Consider the following 17,386-nt stretch of genomic DNA (forward strand, 5'->3'; position numbering starts at 1 on the left):
AAAGTATTTTTCTGAGGTCTGTCTTATCAGGTAAATTACTGTACACTGTGTATTCATTAATTTTCATTTTCATGTAGTAATGGCTCTGCCTTCATAAAGTATGTACTTTTCCTTTGTTTAAGGATATTTGGGCAGTTTATTCTTTGTTGTATTCTCAAGCAAACAATACATACAAGTATAGTACAGTATTTTCTGAGGACTCCACACTCGTACTTATTTTTTTAACGCCATTCCTGATAACCCGGCATTTTCACAAACTCGGCCACCCTTCGGTCCACATTAGGCCAAGTTTTCGAGGCTCTACTGTACTAAATTTTTTTTTAAAGAAATTGTATAAATTTTGGGGATTGGTAGGATCCTGCATTTTGGAGAAAATCAAAAAGCATTTGAACTGACACTACTAGTATACTTAAACAATTTGTTTTTTTTTTTTTTTTGGTTTTGTTTCAGAAAAGACATAGAATAAATAATAACACCACATACATTAATCACCATTTTTATTAATATAAAAATCAAGATTCCTCACGTTAAAGCCATCTACATCTTCAGTAATCCTACTGTTGCCTTTTAAGCTCTTATAAAATGTCAAGCAGTCTGCTGGAATAAGATGTGTCATTTCTTGTAAATCGTCAAGTTTTGCCTTAGCTGTAGGCTTATCATTTAGCCACAATTATGTTGGACCATTAAAAATATTTATGACTTTTTCAGTAGACCTCCTGCCTCAAGTAACTTTAATATTAAATACTTGAATAGATTAGCTATGTGGTTTGGTTGTTTCTGTAAAAATACTAAATTTGGATACGACTTCAACCATTTTTTTGTACATTTGAGAGTTGGTAGCATTTTGTATAAGTGGATCCAACTGTACCTTAAGTGTGAAACACATACTGTATGAATGCCCCAAATTTGAGATGATTTGTAGATGTCATTTCAAAAATACAAGTTTGTTGGGAATTTTAGGCCAGAGGTCAAATCTTGACATGCTATTGGGCTTTCTAAAAGTCATTAACCTTCCAGCAGTGGGTTAGTCAGGTATAGTGCTATCCCTATGTAGTGGAGAATAAACATGGAAAATTTTTAAAATATTTACCCAAACATTTTTTTCTCATTACTGTTTCGGAAAAAGATTTTGTAAACAGTTATGTCTAGTAAAGAAAAGTCTTTTTTTATTGTTACATAATTCCTTTTTTATGTGAATTTTTTTTTTCGCAATAGATTTTGGCAATATCTGCAAAATAATTTTTCGGATAGCTGTTGTTCACCAGTGCCACACGATCGCCCTTGACGGGTATATCCATCGGTCACTGCTGAGTGGTTAATATATTTAAACAGATATGATTATTGATAACTACGCAATACTTAAAAACTGGATTTAATTAAGTATAAATAACAAAATAATACCAGTAACTTTTAACATGATGATGACAATTTAAAAATCTGAACACACTCAAAAAGCTGAAGCAGTTGATTAAAAACACTGCATACTGCTCATACTTACTCAAGTGCACAAAATTTAATGGAAGCACAAATGGAAATGCTTCCTTTTTAAATACTTGTTGAATGTAAAAAATGGCTCTCTCCCTGATGAAGGCCCTTTATACTAGCTCTCCACTTAGAGTGATTTCAAGGTGATTCAAATGCCTTTGTCATTGCTCATATACAGGAAAATTGCCTTCCAGTTAGGACCGATTTCAAGTTCTTTGGAGAAAGAGTTCTGGGACAACGTATATTTTTTGCCTGGCGATTCTGTTGCAGCCAATCAACATGCAGCATCAATAATTCCAAGCATAAGTGCCATCATATTTTTACCCATCATCTTTAGCACTAGATACAGCATGGTGTGGAAATTTTGAAAAAGTGCAAAGATAGCAAATATTAGATTTTAAAAAATTAAATTGAAAAATATAAAACTTTATTTTAAGTTGAAAGTTTTGCCGCCATTTAAAAATTTCCATACTTCATTGGGAATCACCTTCCATTTCACATAAAGTGTATAGGCACATAGGATAGCAATTGCATTGCTCTATTAATCATTGTGTGACGGTGATGCAATTGCACTAAATGGAAAGCCAGCATTAAAGTGACTGAAAATGTTTGTGCCTCCATTATATTTTTTTTTATTTAAAAATAACAAAAAGCAAATGTTTTTGCCTATTATTTAGTAAAGTATATTATTTGCTGGATTTTACTGGTATCACTTCATTATTAACATGATTAATTATTTTATATGTTACTTTTAAAAAACTTGTTATTTAAACCTTGTTGTCAATGTTTAATTTATTTGTACAGCTCTATGTTATTGTTTTTCTTATTAATATTGTATATAATTTTATATATTTATATAGATTTTCCATGTGACATGGCACAGTATAACCTGTATGGCTCATGCCAAAAAACAGAAACCAACCAATCAACATTTTTTAAAATAAGATGTTATCAACCTTTCATTTATATTCTAGCTTCAAATAGAAACAGAGAATTTAAAGATTTTAAATTCTTTGATCAGACTTTTTAAAAAATTTTAATAGATTAAATGCAGATAGTATAGCTAAGCTACAAATCTGTTCACATTCTACAAATTTCAATAAAAATATTTCATTTAATAAACTTTTATTTACTTTTCTTCACTATTACTTTATTATATTATTTTAACAAACTTATTTTAGAGTTATTTTGTTCTTTACAATTATATTTAATAAAGATAATGATTTTAGCATTATGATTTTGCTGATACTTCAATTTTTAATTAAATTAACAAATTTTATCATCATCATTTATATCTAATTCTTAAGAAATTATTTAAATACCTTAGATATTGTTATGTAAAAAAATAATTAAAATTCATATGTTTCATAGTTGTAGCTCTGAAACATAAATTTAGAAATTGTCAAATGTCAATTGTTTATCATTAATTAATTGCATCAATTCAATTGTAATGAAAGAACCTCTCTAACTCTCTCTATTCCTTACTCCTACATGAATAAAAACAATGATTCTATTTCATATCACTACATTATTCAATCCTGTATTCTGGCATTGTTGTTAGTTGATATTTAGAGCATCTACAAAAAATCAAGCAACTTTTTGGAAAGGACTGTAAACATAATCGCTCAAATTTTATCTACATGCACCGTCATGGCCATAGTCATGATTGTTCGTGCTCCTGACTGAATATAGTCCTCCCGGAGGGGAGCTGCTAGCAGGCTGCCGAGTTTATAACGTCACTAGTTATTGATTCATGGTAGTTTTTGAACACACATATCAATAACCAGTGATGTTATACACACAGTGGCCTGCTGACAGCTCCACTCCAGGAAAAGCCAGTCGGGAGCATAAACAGTCATGACCGCCACCATGATGGAGCACGTAGGTAAAATTTAACCACATTCACAAATTCATAATCAAGAGCTATACCACATATTGTCATGGCTACAATATTCCTCCTCACGTAACAATTAACATTGTAATTTAACAACCACAAACATTTATACATGAAGGAGGATTTGAATCTGTAATCTGACAAAAGAACTATTCTGTTTCATATGCAAGAACTTTAGCTTGGAAGGTATTAAAAAATATTAAGGTCAGAAAATTTTAAAAAACTAAAAATCAAAAATAAAACATTTATATAATACATATAAATTATTATTAAATATAAAATATGCTATTTACCCAAACTTTTCCAGTCTGTTGACTCAATAAGGTTGATAAGGTATCTCTAATAGCATTATACGGTTGCATGGTAATTTTTACACGATTTCCCGATGTGCTTTGTAAATGTCTATGTACATCCGACGTGCATTTTTCGGAATCAATAAATAAACTAAAATAAAATAAATGGTACATCAATGAATTTTCCTTATTACGTATAAAATTAAAACTTTGTTTAAAAAATTTAAATGCAACAATATAATTCATGTTAAAAAATTCTTAACAAAAATAATCATGTGAAGAATAAATATTTCCTATGTATAAAAACAATACATAAACAGATTTAGAGAAAATACCATGTAGATAATAAATCTCTTAAAGTAACATAGAAAAATTAATCACTTATTAAAAATTTTTAATATACAAATAAACACAATTGTAGTTAGAATCAAATTCTATTTAAGATGCAATTTTTATTTTAGTTATAAAAAAAAAATGAAAATAAATTTAAATATTTTGGATACTTTTCAATTTATTTAGCCATATGTTAGACATTTCATAGATAACTCTGAGACAAATATGTAATGCTACAGTAGCCTCTCATTATATTGTTCATATTTAAAGTCATAATTTCAAGCATAAATTAAATATTTTCAATTTTAAAGATATTATCAATTTTTAATATATTATTTTTGTGTGTATAAAAACTGTAATGGCATATAATCCATAGAAAATTGCTAGAATGAAAATAACTTGCATTTTTGCCTTACTGTATATCATGTACTGTACATTTGGTGTACCCTTATGGTGTGATTAATGGAAGTCTGGTAAATATTCGTAACTTGCGTGGTAGTGCAAAGGTAGTAGTGATTATCCATTGATAGTACTTAAAAATGTTATCACCATTTAAAGGTTCTATGAGGGAGATCCTGTTGGGTAATTGCGTGTTCACCTTCCACTAACATTTCTAGTAACTGGGACTTTGGCAAAGGGAATTGCTGGAATCCATCAAATTGCTGGAATGTGACAGTTTAGTCTGTCACATTCCAGCAATTTGATGGCTTGCCTTATATTTGTGATGCTTGTTCAGAATTCAGCTACTGCATTCTCTGCATATTGAAAAGCAGTACCCACAACAAAGGTATAACTGAAGGTTTGTAATTCCTTCTCTAAGTATTCAAGGTATCTTACTAACATGTCAATATACATTCTGTTATTTTTGACTGCTTCTAGGGTCTGGTTCAACACTGTAGTCTTGGCTTCCAAAATGTAAACCATTTTCTTCTGACTTACTTTTATACTATCTATCTTGTTGTTGGTCATTTCTACTTTGTCGGACATAGCCGTTCCGAACAAGAATTTTACTATTTTTCCTCCTATGTTGATTAATCTGCATTTTTTTCTTGGATCATCACTGATAGTTATGGTGGACTTCAATTCATTGTACTCCCTTTCATATTCATCCAATTCTTGATTTATATTATTCAATTCAGCAGCAGCTAGGATCCACAAAGGCTTCATAGGATAATTTTTCCTATGAACTACTTCCTTTACGACGGGGGGTCAAAGAGTGATGATGTAGATCATTAAGGTAGCTGTCATATTCTTCAAACATTATCTCTATAGCTATTATCCACTGGCGTGTTGTCATTAGAAAATTGCTGAGGTAGGAAAATAATTCCCTTGGTCAATGGTGGAATGCATGAATCCACAACTATTGTGGATTCATGCATGACATACAGCATTGTAGCAAAAAGATATAATGACATTGGTTCTCACTTCATGATCTATAAAGAAAAGAAACATTATTTATGCTTTCCAATACATTACATAAGAGAATAAAATGCCCCTCTTTTTCTCTCTCTCTCCTTTTTTTTAAAAAAACAAAGTGTTGGCTTACTTTCAACTTTGCTAATGACTTCTCCTCTTTCCTTTATGATAGTCTCTTTTGCTGGATAAAAGAGACTACCACTTACAATCTTTAAATAGTCCAATTGGCATAGGTGACAGCAAGTGCTCATGACCCTGACCTTGTGGCAAAGTCTCACTTCTGTGTCTAAACCCATCACATCAATTGGTAATGTGATTTTCAAAGAGGTTGGTTGGGAGAACCCAAGGGTATTTATTTACAGGTCCCAGACTTCTAAGGGCATATCTATGTGATGGTTGTGCAGTGGATGTTTCTTGGTTAACTATTGTTTCTGTTGAGTCTACTTGGCTCTGCTGAATTGACTAAAATAAATTCATCCCAAGGATCTCTTGATATAGGTGCTGGTTGTTCCAAGACAAGTGTCTTGAAAGCTTCTGCTTCAGACTTACGTTCATCCACTACAAAAGATATGAATTCCATTTGTGCGAGCACAGCTTATCCAGTTAGTATGAGTGTGCATCCTCTTCCTGTTATACACATGGTGGACAATAAAGTTACTGGACTTGTCTCTGATACTATCCTGTAGGGTCCTTGCCATCTTGGGGCTAGTTTTTGCTTTAATCCTGATGAGATAGTTACTTCCATTATGAAAACTCTCCTATAAAAAATTTATAAGGCCTATTCCTTTGCTGTTGGTACCCTTTTCTATCAATTGTGGCCTTTTCTGCATTCTCGAGCTAGCTTGCGTGCTAAGGCTAGTCTTACACTCACTTCACTTGCATAATTTTCTTAACTTGGTTGATTGGGTTCAGTTATGACATCAAATGGATAAACTGGGTCTCTTTCGTACAACAAATAATATGGAGTTTCGTTTGTACTGGAATGAACTATGGCATTATACACAAAAGGGAGTAAAGAACCATTTCTTCCTAACTGCGCTGGTCTTTATGTACATAATGCATCAGGATATCTATTAAGGTTTTATTTAAATGTTCCACCATGTCGTTGCATTGTGGGTGATATGCAGTGGCAAGAAGTCTTTCTATGTGTAGGAGATCACAAACTTCTCGGATCATTTTTGAAGTAAAATTCACACCTCTATCAGTCAATTGTTTGGGTACTGAATGTCGTAAGATCACCTGTGTAACAAACACTATGGCAACGATTTTAGCAGTGACGTCTAATAATGACACTGCTTCTGCCCATCTAGAAAAGTGATCTACAAAAACTGAGATACTTATTGCCATTGTTAGTGGTAGAAAAAGGACCTTGAATGTCTAAGATTGTTCTCTCAAATTTTTTGGTGATTTTAGGAAATGTTTGTAAGGGAGCTTGATGTCCGTGTAGAGGACATCTTCACAAACTACATTCCTGACACATCTGACAATAGTGTATGATGTCTTTATTCATACCAGGCCAATAAAACTGCGTCTAATTTCTTTTTCAGATTTTTCACACCTAAATGTCCTGAACTTGGAATATTGTGAAACAGCTACAACTTCCAAGACGTATTTGACCATAATTTTGGGGATGACTACTCTGTCCCAAGTTTCATTTCTTTCCGGGTTTGTCTTCTTATTATATAATGTTTGATCTGCATCTAGATAAAATTCTCTACTATCTGTGTTCAAATTCTGTTCCTGTGGTATGGGTTTTCTGCTAGGCATCATCTAATCTCTTTGCAAAAAGGGTCCTTTAATTGTTGTTCCTGAATCTGAGCTTTACTATATATTGGGCACATCTCATTTATTGAAGCTATAGATACTCAACTTAATGCATCTGGATTAGCGTGTGCCTTTCCCAGACTGTATGTTCTCGAACTGGTATTCTTGCAATGCCAAATTCCAACAACTTAGTCTTGAACTTTCGTCTTTGATGAGCCATCTAAGTGGTCTGTGGTCAGTTATGATCTTAAATTTTCTACCATATACATAAGGTCTAAAATATTTTATTCCCCAAATTACTGCCAAACACTCCTTTTCTGTCATACTATAATTTCTTTAGGCTTCCTTGAGTAATTGAATAGTATAGGCCACAGGGAGTTCACCCTGCTCATCTTCCTGCGATACTATGACTCCAATGGCAGTGTTTGATGCATCAGTCGCCAAAATGGAGGGACTGTCAAAATCTGGTGATTTTGACAGTCCCTTCATTTTGGCGACATGTTTGGCAAAATCTGGTGATTTTGACAGTCTAAAGGGGAGTGGACACCAAAATTTCCTTTAGCATCTCAAACATCTCTGTGTTCTTCAGTCCAGCAAAATTTGTTATCTACCTTCAGTAGGTCAGAAAAACTTAGATATTTTTGCATACTGAAAAATGTGCCTTCTACAGTATCCCATTAATCCTAAAATGGTCCTCACATCACGTTCATTGCATGGTTGAGGAAGTTCTTCACGCATTTGATCTTTGAAGGGTTAGGTTGAATCCCTTCTTCCAAGACTTCGTGCCCCAAAAATATTATCTGTTACTTCAAAAAACTGCATTTTTTGGGCTTAAGTTTTATTCTGGCACTTGCTAGGCATTAAAAAATGAGTTCTAAGTGCTCCAATTGCGAATTAATGTCTGAACTGAACACCATGATATTGTCCATATAAACTAGACAAATTTTATGTTTTAGGCTAGTTAATATCAAATCTGCAAGGCATTAGAGGGTTGCAGCTGCATTGCAAAGTCGCATAGCCATACAATTAAATTGGGAATGTCCCGACAGGGTAGTGAATTCAGTCTTTTGCTTTGAGTCAGGGTTCAGGGGTAACTGCCAATATTCACTTAAAATGTCCATTGTTGAAAAATATCTCACCTTTCCAAGTAAGCTCAATGACTCCTGGATGAGGGGCAGAGGGTAAGGATCTATTTTTATTATCTTACTAGCAGACACCACCACGTGGTGGGGTCTGCTAGTAAGATTGCGTTTTAATAGTAACCTATTAAAACGCAATCAAAAACGCAAAAACTGCATCTAAAATAGTATAATACAAGCCAAGTTCTTCATGGTAAGCCTTAATCCTGTCCCTCTCCCCCACGGGGGGAATATTGAAAAATCCCTTTTTAGTGTATATTCTGTTGACGTACCCTATTAAAATGCAAAAAACCGCATCTAAAATAGCATAAATAGAAGCAGAGTTCTTTACGGTAAGCCTTAATTCTGTCCCTCTCCCCCCAGTAGGGAAATTTCGACATATATTATATAAAAGCACGGGTGTATTCGAATGCAGTGTTGTGTCAAAATTTCAAAGGAATCGGTAGGAACAAACAAACATTACATTTTTATTTATATAGACAGATGATCTGCTTTAGTTCATCCTCACAGAAAAGCAAACTTAAGTTGTTGTACTCGTAGCGCCATCTATTGGACATAAAAGCGTTAACCCTAGATGATATCTTTTAATTTTTATGAAAGTTTAATGGAATAATATACAGCCTATGTCCACCCTGAAGTTCCATTGTAAATATTGGTGAAAGAATTTTTGAAATCGGATGAGTAGTTTCGGGGATTAGCCCTTGCATACAAACTTACAAACATTACCTCTTAATAATATTAGTACAGATTTAATTGCCTAAAGTCCACCACAAATCTCCAATTTCCATCACTCTTCCTTATCAAAAGGGCTGGCGCAGACCATGGGAAACTGGACGATTCGACTACCCCCGCTCTTCACCATATCTCCCACTAGATTATTCATTAATTCCCGCTGAGCATACAAAATGCAATAAGGAGTATGATAAATGGGGGCCTGTTTCCCGTTTCTCTCAAGTGATGAATTAAATCATAATACCTTAATCATAATACTTTAATCATAATACTTTAACCATAATACTTTAACCATAATACTTTAATCATAATACTTTAATCATAATACTTGTGTTCACAAAACAAGTCAAAGTCATGTTTTGTGAACACTTGCTGATACTTTTGAAACCGTGCTTGTAGTTATTAGTAGTAATTCAAACACAAATAATTATCGTATTTATCTTCAGGCACTTGGCAATACTCATCATCAAGTTTTATTCAGTCAAATTCAAACACAAATAATTATCGTATTTATCTTCAGGCACTTGGCAATACTCATCATCAAGTTTTATTCAGTTGAATAAAACTTGATGATCAAGATTCAAATCAACTGAATAAAACTTGATGATGAGTATTGCCAAGTGCCTGAAGATAAATATGATAATTATTTGTGTTTGAATTACAACACTTGCTGATATTTGTATAATGAATTGTTTAAGGGGTTAATTTGTCTTTACTTACTTCTTTCAAATCAAATAAACTAGCAAATTTGGCTCTGGTCATGGGATTTTCTTCAACCCGAGATATCCTATCTACTTTTGCCTCCTCCTCTGATTCTTATTCCACTTGGAAGTATGTGCCTACTTTGCTTCAGCTTTAGGGGTTATGTGCTTACATTCACTATCCTTATGGGAATAGTTCCGTGTCTGGGTACCTTCAACACATTAGCAACTATCAGGTCTTCCCTTTCAAGTGGACATGACTCAACTATCTGGTTATTGACATGCTTGCCACATACTCACCCATCTATAAGGGGGAATGGTGGAGTCATGCTTTACCACCACCACTCTCTGGTTGTCTCCCTTTTAATTTCTCTCTTCTACAAACTGTCTCTCTAATCTTTCTTTGTTTCTTTTTTGTTTTTTTCTTTTACTCACTTTCCTACCCTCTCTATAATTATTTGTTTGGGTTAAATCCCTTTGATTTAAACTATCCTTCCTGTTCTTTTGTCTTTCTACCATTGCAAGCGTGCTATCATTCTTACTTATGTTACATGGGTTATTAGCATTACTGTGAAGGTTTGTCAATCCCCAGAATGTAACTTTGTTACCTGTAAGAAAAATAAGCTTTGCATTTTTTATCGCAATCGTAAGGTCATTTTTCTCTATTATGTCTCTACCTAGGATCCCGTCATTAGGTTCTGTTATTTTGGGGTCCACAATATAGCAATTGTGTCTAAAATTCAATAGCCCAATCTTAAATGTTAAATCAAATTTCCCGATCATATCTATTGTGTGTCCAGCGACGCTAAGTAATTCCACCTCTCTGGTTTCAGCTTTCTTTAACTTGTATAAGTTCAGAAAAAAAATCTTTTTGATAAAAAAAAAATGCTGTCCCTGTGTCTATTGTTAATTTTGCCCTCTTATTCTCATTTTCACAGACTAAAGTACAAGGGGTAGGTAAATCTCTATCTATTAATTTAGATTTTCCAACACCAATAAACAAGTAGCTTCATGTAGATAATCTACTACTTGCTCTAAATCCCAATGTTGTTCTCTCGTTTTCACTGAGGTTATTCTACTTCCATTACGATTAAACCTTACATTATCCTTATTTAACTCCTGTGATACATTATTTGCTTGTCAAAGGCATTTCGCCAGACTGGTCAGCATTAAATATTTAGGAATGGTGTTATCTAGGGCCCATTCAACATTAGGGTTGTTTCCAAACCAGCCTTGTGTGTAATGCATCAGGTTAAAAGGCAAATATTCAAAGTTCTGATCATCCCTATGTCCCATCTGTTTATACTGTTCTCGATTGAAGGGCATTTGTTCCCAATATTGCAATGAAAAAGGATTACAGGTAACCCCTGTATAACACAGCACTTCTACAGAACAGATTCACTCTAACATGGTTGAAGAATTGGATAAAACTCTTGTACAACATGATAGGTAATAAAAACTATTAAAAGCAAACTTTATCTAATCTGAAATTAGGGAAATCCCCGTACAACAGTTGAATAAACATGATAAAGCTTTTAAGTGCAAAAGATACCTCATTTGACATTTTTCATTTAAGTGCATACGTACTATCAGATTTTCCTGCATAATTTTCGTGAACTATTAATACTTAAGTATGTAAATTTTCTTTTCCCGCCTTCTGTTGATACACGCAGTCCTTCTCGAAACTTGTTTCAGTGTTGCCAGACCGTGACGCTTCTGCTTTTGGTGTTGCCAGGTGTTTTTCCCTTATTCCATACTATCTTTATTCTGTCACCGGTTTTTAGGCATTGAACCACACCTCCGAACCTTGAGACAATCCACACCTTTACAAGTATACTTTAAGACTTTAATTGTGTATCTTTTTTTGGCTATGTAGATTAAAAATTTTCAGGTAAGTACTGTAGTACTGTACTCAACCGTTTTTAAATAATAATTATGTTTTTATTTTTATGAATCTGTAGCCCTAAGCTATGTCTAGCGAAAAAAAAAAAAATGTCTCTTAAAAGACACTTCATCTCCAAACAAATAAAATTACAAATTTTAGATTGACTCAAAATGGGCAAAAAAAAAAAATATATGTCATCAAATTGTTGGATTTAAATGAAGCAACAATACGGACTATAAGGAAAAATGAACAGAAAATTAGAGATTCTGTTGCTGCAGACTGTTCTATCTCCTCAACATGACATCTCGTCCTAGGCAGCAATAATTGAGCAGATGGAAAAAGCCCTTAGCATCTGGATTGAAGACTATTCAAAAAAGTGGATTCCACTGAGCACCAATATTATTAAACACAAAGCCTTGAAAATTTACAACTACTTAAAGGAAAATGGAAAAACTGCTACTAATCCAGATTTTGTAGCCAGCAAAGTGTGGTTTGTTTGTATGAGAAAATGCTTATCACTACAAAACCTAAAAATAGAGGGTGAAAGTGCATCAGCTGATAAAGAAGCCGTTGAAATTTATCCAATGGAATTAAAAAGAATTATTGAAGACGGTGGATATTTAATTAACCATCTTCTTCAATAATTAATGTCGGCATTAAATCCCTGAGCAGTCGGCATTAAAAACCTGGTTTTTAATGCCGACTGCTCAGTGATGGAAAAAAAATGCCTAAGAAAACATATATTTCTAAAGACGAAAAAGTTGCGTCAGGTTTCAAGGTATCAAAAAACCATGTAACATTACTTATGTGCAGTAATGCTTCAGGTGATTAACGGTAAAACCTATGCTGGTTTATAAATCTCTCAATCCTCATGCAATGAAAAACCTAAATAAAAGTAAGAGTAATTTACCAGTATACTGGACAGCAAATAAAAAAGCTTGGAAGACTACTGAATGATTTAAGAAATGGTTTTTAAACTATTTTGTACCAAGTGTGGAAAACTACTTACAACAGAAAAATTTAGAGTAGAGTAAAAAATAATAAGTTTTACATGGCCAACGATTATTTAATATTAATAAAATAAAAGGACGACACTTACAAAAAAAACTTTTGTTTCAGTCATTTCTTTCATTGTTCGCACCATCAGCAGTTCATAAAATCACAGAGACGACCTTCCTTATCATTTTTGCATTTTAACTACGGAGGCAGTAGCCTAAAAAGGAAGGTCATCTCCGTGAGTTTGTGATTTTATGAACTGCTGATGGTGCGAACAATGAAAGAAATGACTGAAACAAAAATTTTTTTTGTAAGTGTCGTCCTTTTATTTTATTAATAATAANCACACACACACACACACACACACACACACACACACACACACACACACAGATATATATATACTTAGGAAATTATTTATTACTGATTACTGAAAGTTATACCAAAGAGATCTTATGTTTATGACAATGAAATTTCATTAACTTATTGTAATGTTAAACAAAAATTATATAAATTTATTTTTAACTATTTTTAGTTGTTTAATATAATTTACTTCCTAAATTCTTCCAACTTTGCTGCCGCTGATAATTCTGTCACTTCATTCATAGCTATTTCCTTTTCTAACCAAGCAAAAAATTCACAAACAGCAACTGCATCTTTAACCTACAGATATTAATCTATGATTAAAAATAATATTAATTTACAATAAAATTGAAGTATTGAATTAAAACTACTCATGATAACTTTTTGTTCATTTTCTTTTTGAAAACTTTATATTTTATTTTGACTTAAATAGAAAAATTTTAAACTTATTAGAATTTATTTAATAATAAAATATTAAAAACTGTAAAAATTACTGATTTTAAGACATTATAATTCCATTTATATTAAAAAAAACTAATTATTATGTATAGTAAAAGTAATTCTAAAAAGCATGAGAATTGCAAATCTAAAACCTATTATATAGTGTCCCACATAAAATTTGACTCACTTGCTGGAAATGGTACAAATGAATTTAGGTAAAGTCTGGGGCTACTTATGGGAGGTGATATGGGTCTTGGATCCCTCAGAAGCTTTAGGAATGAAATTTAAACTAGTAATCTAAAAAATTCTTAAACAACAAATCTAAAATTACATTTTATTAATGAATAACTCATTATCAATCAATTAGTTATACTATGTGACTGTGGATTGTTCAAGAAGGTCTTAGTTTTAATATTGAGTTTGTTTTCAAAATTTCCTTCTAGTTTCATCATAAACATTCTAGAACAGTGTATCTCAACCTCTAACAAATTGTCGCTCCCTTTAATAAAACTGTTACGTAGTATCGCCCCTTCACTTCAAAATTCTGATGCTGAGGGCCAAGGCTAACACCAAATTTGTAATGCATCGAATAGACTAGTGATTAGTATAATGTTATTTGTTTATTAACCCGCTTAACGTCCGGACCTGAGATAACTCGGGCAGGTTACATAGTATTACAAAACAAACTGTCTTTTGAACCCTCTGAATTTTTTTTTTTTTGATTTTTGGATGTTTTTTAAGTCTCCAAATTTTTAAAAAAAATTTTATCACGATTTTAATCTACCTTTAATGACGCACGACTAATGCTTAATTGTTTCTTATGGGATTTTTTTAATCAAATTTCATTCATCGTTCTAAAGTTCTAGTGCACAGATTTTACTTTGGTAAAGTTATTTAAAGGTACTTTCTGATTTNCTACTTATATTGGATAATGCACCCAGCCATCTGCAAGATGTAAATCACCCAAATATCAAAATAATTTTTCACCTCCAAATACAACTGCTTTACTTCAACTGTTAGATCAGGGAATTATAGCTACATTTAAAACCAATTACATAAGGAGATCATTACAATGGGTGTTGAACAAAATCGATGATGAATCTATGGACATCAAGGAGGTGTAGAAACTTCACAATTTTGGACTGCATTAATCTAATAAACTCATCCATCAGAGAAATAAAACCGATGACATTAAATAGTTGTTGAAAAAAAATATATAGCTGGAATCAATGTAAGGAACCAAGTCCAAGCGTTATTTTTATTTACTTTTATCTTTGCGTTTTATTATATTTTTGTTTGGGCTTATGTTTTGTTAGGACAAAGATTTCCTCACCATTCACCTTAGAAACTTAAAAATAGAAGAGAAACCAACTCACTGAGAGAAAAGCGCCTCATGTAGGAAAAACTCGCAAACACTTGCGCTCCCGAGCGGAAAAAAGTAAGTCCGCACCAAGAAAAGGGGGGGAGACCCCACAAGCATAACTTAAGACCTTGCTAAACCTTAAAGAATAAAAACATCCCGAAAATTGTCAAAAAGAATAATGTAAAAAGTTAGCAAATATTGTCAGAAAATAGGCTGCCAGACAAATAGAAAAAGTTTATTGTTAGCAAATAAGTATGTAAATGAGGGGAGTTATCGCATTCAGAATTGTGACGTCACCTCACAGTATAAAGTCCGAAGACAAGTGAGGTGAACTTCTGTTAGCAACGAGCGTGGTGAGCTTCGTAGCAGCAAACAAGATAGAGGTGTCCGATAGGATAAAATAGTTCCAAGGCAATTTTGAAGTTATTCGATTTGTGGATTGAAGATAATAGAAAGTCTTGAGAGTTGAGGAAAAAGGTTCCTAGTACAGTGGTACCTCAAGATACGAAATTAATCCGTTCCGAAACTGAGATCGTATCATGAAAATGTCGTAAGGTGGATCATCTTTTCCCATACGATTACATGTAAAACCAAATAATTCGTTCCAACGCGAAAAACATACTCAAATTAAANTTTCTTATGGGATTTTTTTAATCAAATTTCATTCATCGTTCTAAAGTTCTAGTGCACAGATTTTACTTTGGTAAAGTTATTTAAAGGTAGTTTCTGATGTCAAAAACGACCTCCAATAGTTTTTTAATTTTTTAATTAATAGATTTTATTATATATATGTTTAATTAAGTCGGGGGGGGGTCGGAAATTGCAATAAAAAACGTAATTTTTGAAAAATACTTAAATATATACAGTTAGCTAGTATTCACCCTACTTTAAACCCTTCACCTCCTGTAGATTTTATGAGAATGTTCCGCAAAAGTCGATACCAGCTGTTCTCAAGTTCATCCAGCTGTAAACACAATTACTCATCAGAGTCAGATTTCGCAGAAAGGAGAGACAATGGAAGTTAAACTTTGAAGCTTTCTCTTCAAAATTAATGCATTTCTTTCTTTTTTTTCTCAGTTTTAAGTATTTTTTATGTTTAATTAAAAATTCCTAAACAACAGTTTGAGGAACAAGTGGTTAATTATTGTACAATATAACGAATAAAATATCCAATTATTCTTACTATAATGTTTTACTATATTGACCAGAAAATTGTTTTTCAGCCTGCCAAAATATAAATTGTTACTAATTGCCCCCTCAACATGGAAAAATGCCCACATGGGGTGATATCGACCCCATTGAGAAACACTGTTCTACAACATTTGTCTGGTGGGTGTATAGGGGGCATTCATTTGGTGGCAGTAAGGGGTAAGGGACACTTAATTTTTCTTCATTTTGATTGTACTTTTTAGATTATCCTCCCAGATCACCCTGAGCAAAATTGTAGTTTGGAGCACTTGGAAAAGGACAATCATTAAAAACTTTAACATTATTTAAATTTAGCATCTTCTGCAAGTTTTTGTACAAGTGGTGTCCTTGTGCATCTATGTGTCTTTGTGTATATGTAATCGTACAGACTGACCTTATGTAAAATACTGATGTTGATAGATTCAATGCTTCTGAAAATGCTTTTATTCAGTTGGCATATAGTTCTGGGATTGATCTTGTATACTTTCCCTTTAAATGTTCCTTACAAAATTAACTTCACTAATGTTTTGTCATTTCAGTCAAAATCATTTTAAGTGTGACACTTTGTACAATTTCTGTATTAACTTTATATTAATGCAAAAAACAAAATAGTTACATAAATCAGAAATAACATTTAAATTTGAATTAAATCTTATTTCCAATTTCTTATGCATTGTTTCTACCTTATTATTCTTAAAAATTATTATTTACCTGAGCTTTATTCATGCATTTAATTTCAGTATCATTTTTTATGGCCTTTTTCAATAAAATTGGATTGGGTGAATCAATTCTCTGATTCTGTAATAAAAATTAAAATTACTATAATTTATTTTATAAAATTCATTTTTAATAGAAGAAATAATTTAATTCCTTTAATTTATTTTTTATAAAGACTTACCTCTGGTACTAAACTGACTAGAGAATAACTAGATGTGTTGCTAATCTAAAATAAAGTATGCATTAATAATGTATCAATATTTATTGTTAATATTAATTTTATAAATAACAAATACAAATATAAAATCAGAAAAATTTGAGAAAGACAGTACAGTAGAGTCTCGAAAACTCTGCACTCGATAACCCGGCAGTCCGGATAACTCGGCCACACCCTAGCAGGGCATAAAAATCCTTAGTTAATTAATTTTCACTATAGACAGCTTTATGCCTCAAAGTATTTTTCTGGGGTCTGTCTTATCAGGTAAATTACTGTACACTGTGTATTCATTAATTTTCATTTTCATGTAGTAATGGCTCTGCCTTCATAAAGTATGTACTTTTCCTTTGTTTAAGGATATTTGGGCAGTTTATTCTTTGTTGTATTCTCAAGCAAACAATACATACAAGTATAGTACAGTATTTTCTGAGGACTCCACACTCGTACTTATTTTTTTAA

The 17,386-nt window shown here is 32.5% G+C and overlaps 1 protein-coding gene across 3 annotated transcripts in view; it reads right to left on the reverse strand.

The window, feature by feature from the left end:
- Window positions 1–17,386, reverse strand: part of LOC111635346 (xaa-Pro aminopeptidase 1-like) — a 132,157-nt gene that overhangs the window by 22,738 nt on the left and 92,033 nt on the right. For all 3 annotated transcript variants that reach the window (XM_023380283.1, XM_023380284.1, XM_023380285.1), the window contains exons 11-13: window positions 16,892–16,936; window positions 16,705–16,791; window positions 13,192–13,301 (exon numbers count right to left, since the gene is read on the reverse strand). In XM_023380283.1, the coding sequence (XP_023236051.1) occupies window positions 13,192–13,301; window positions 16,705–16,791; window positions 16,892–16,936 (242 nt within the window). The remainder of the gene's footprint in view (window positions 1–13,191; window positions 13,302–16,704; window positions 16,792–16,891; window positions 16,937–17,386) is intronic.

This window comes from Centruroides sculpturatus, unplaced genomic scaffold, assembly GCF_000671375.1.
Source record: "Centruroides sculpturatus isolate CEXI.00-Female unplaced genomic scaffold, Cexi_2.0 scaffold784, whole genome shotgun sequence".
Taxonomy (NCBI): Eukaryota; Metazoa; Arthropoda; class Arachnida; order Scorpiones; family Buthidae; genus Centruroides; species Centruroides sculpturatus.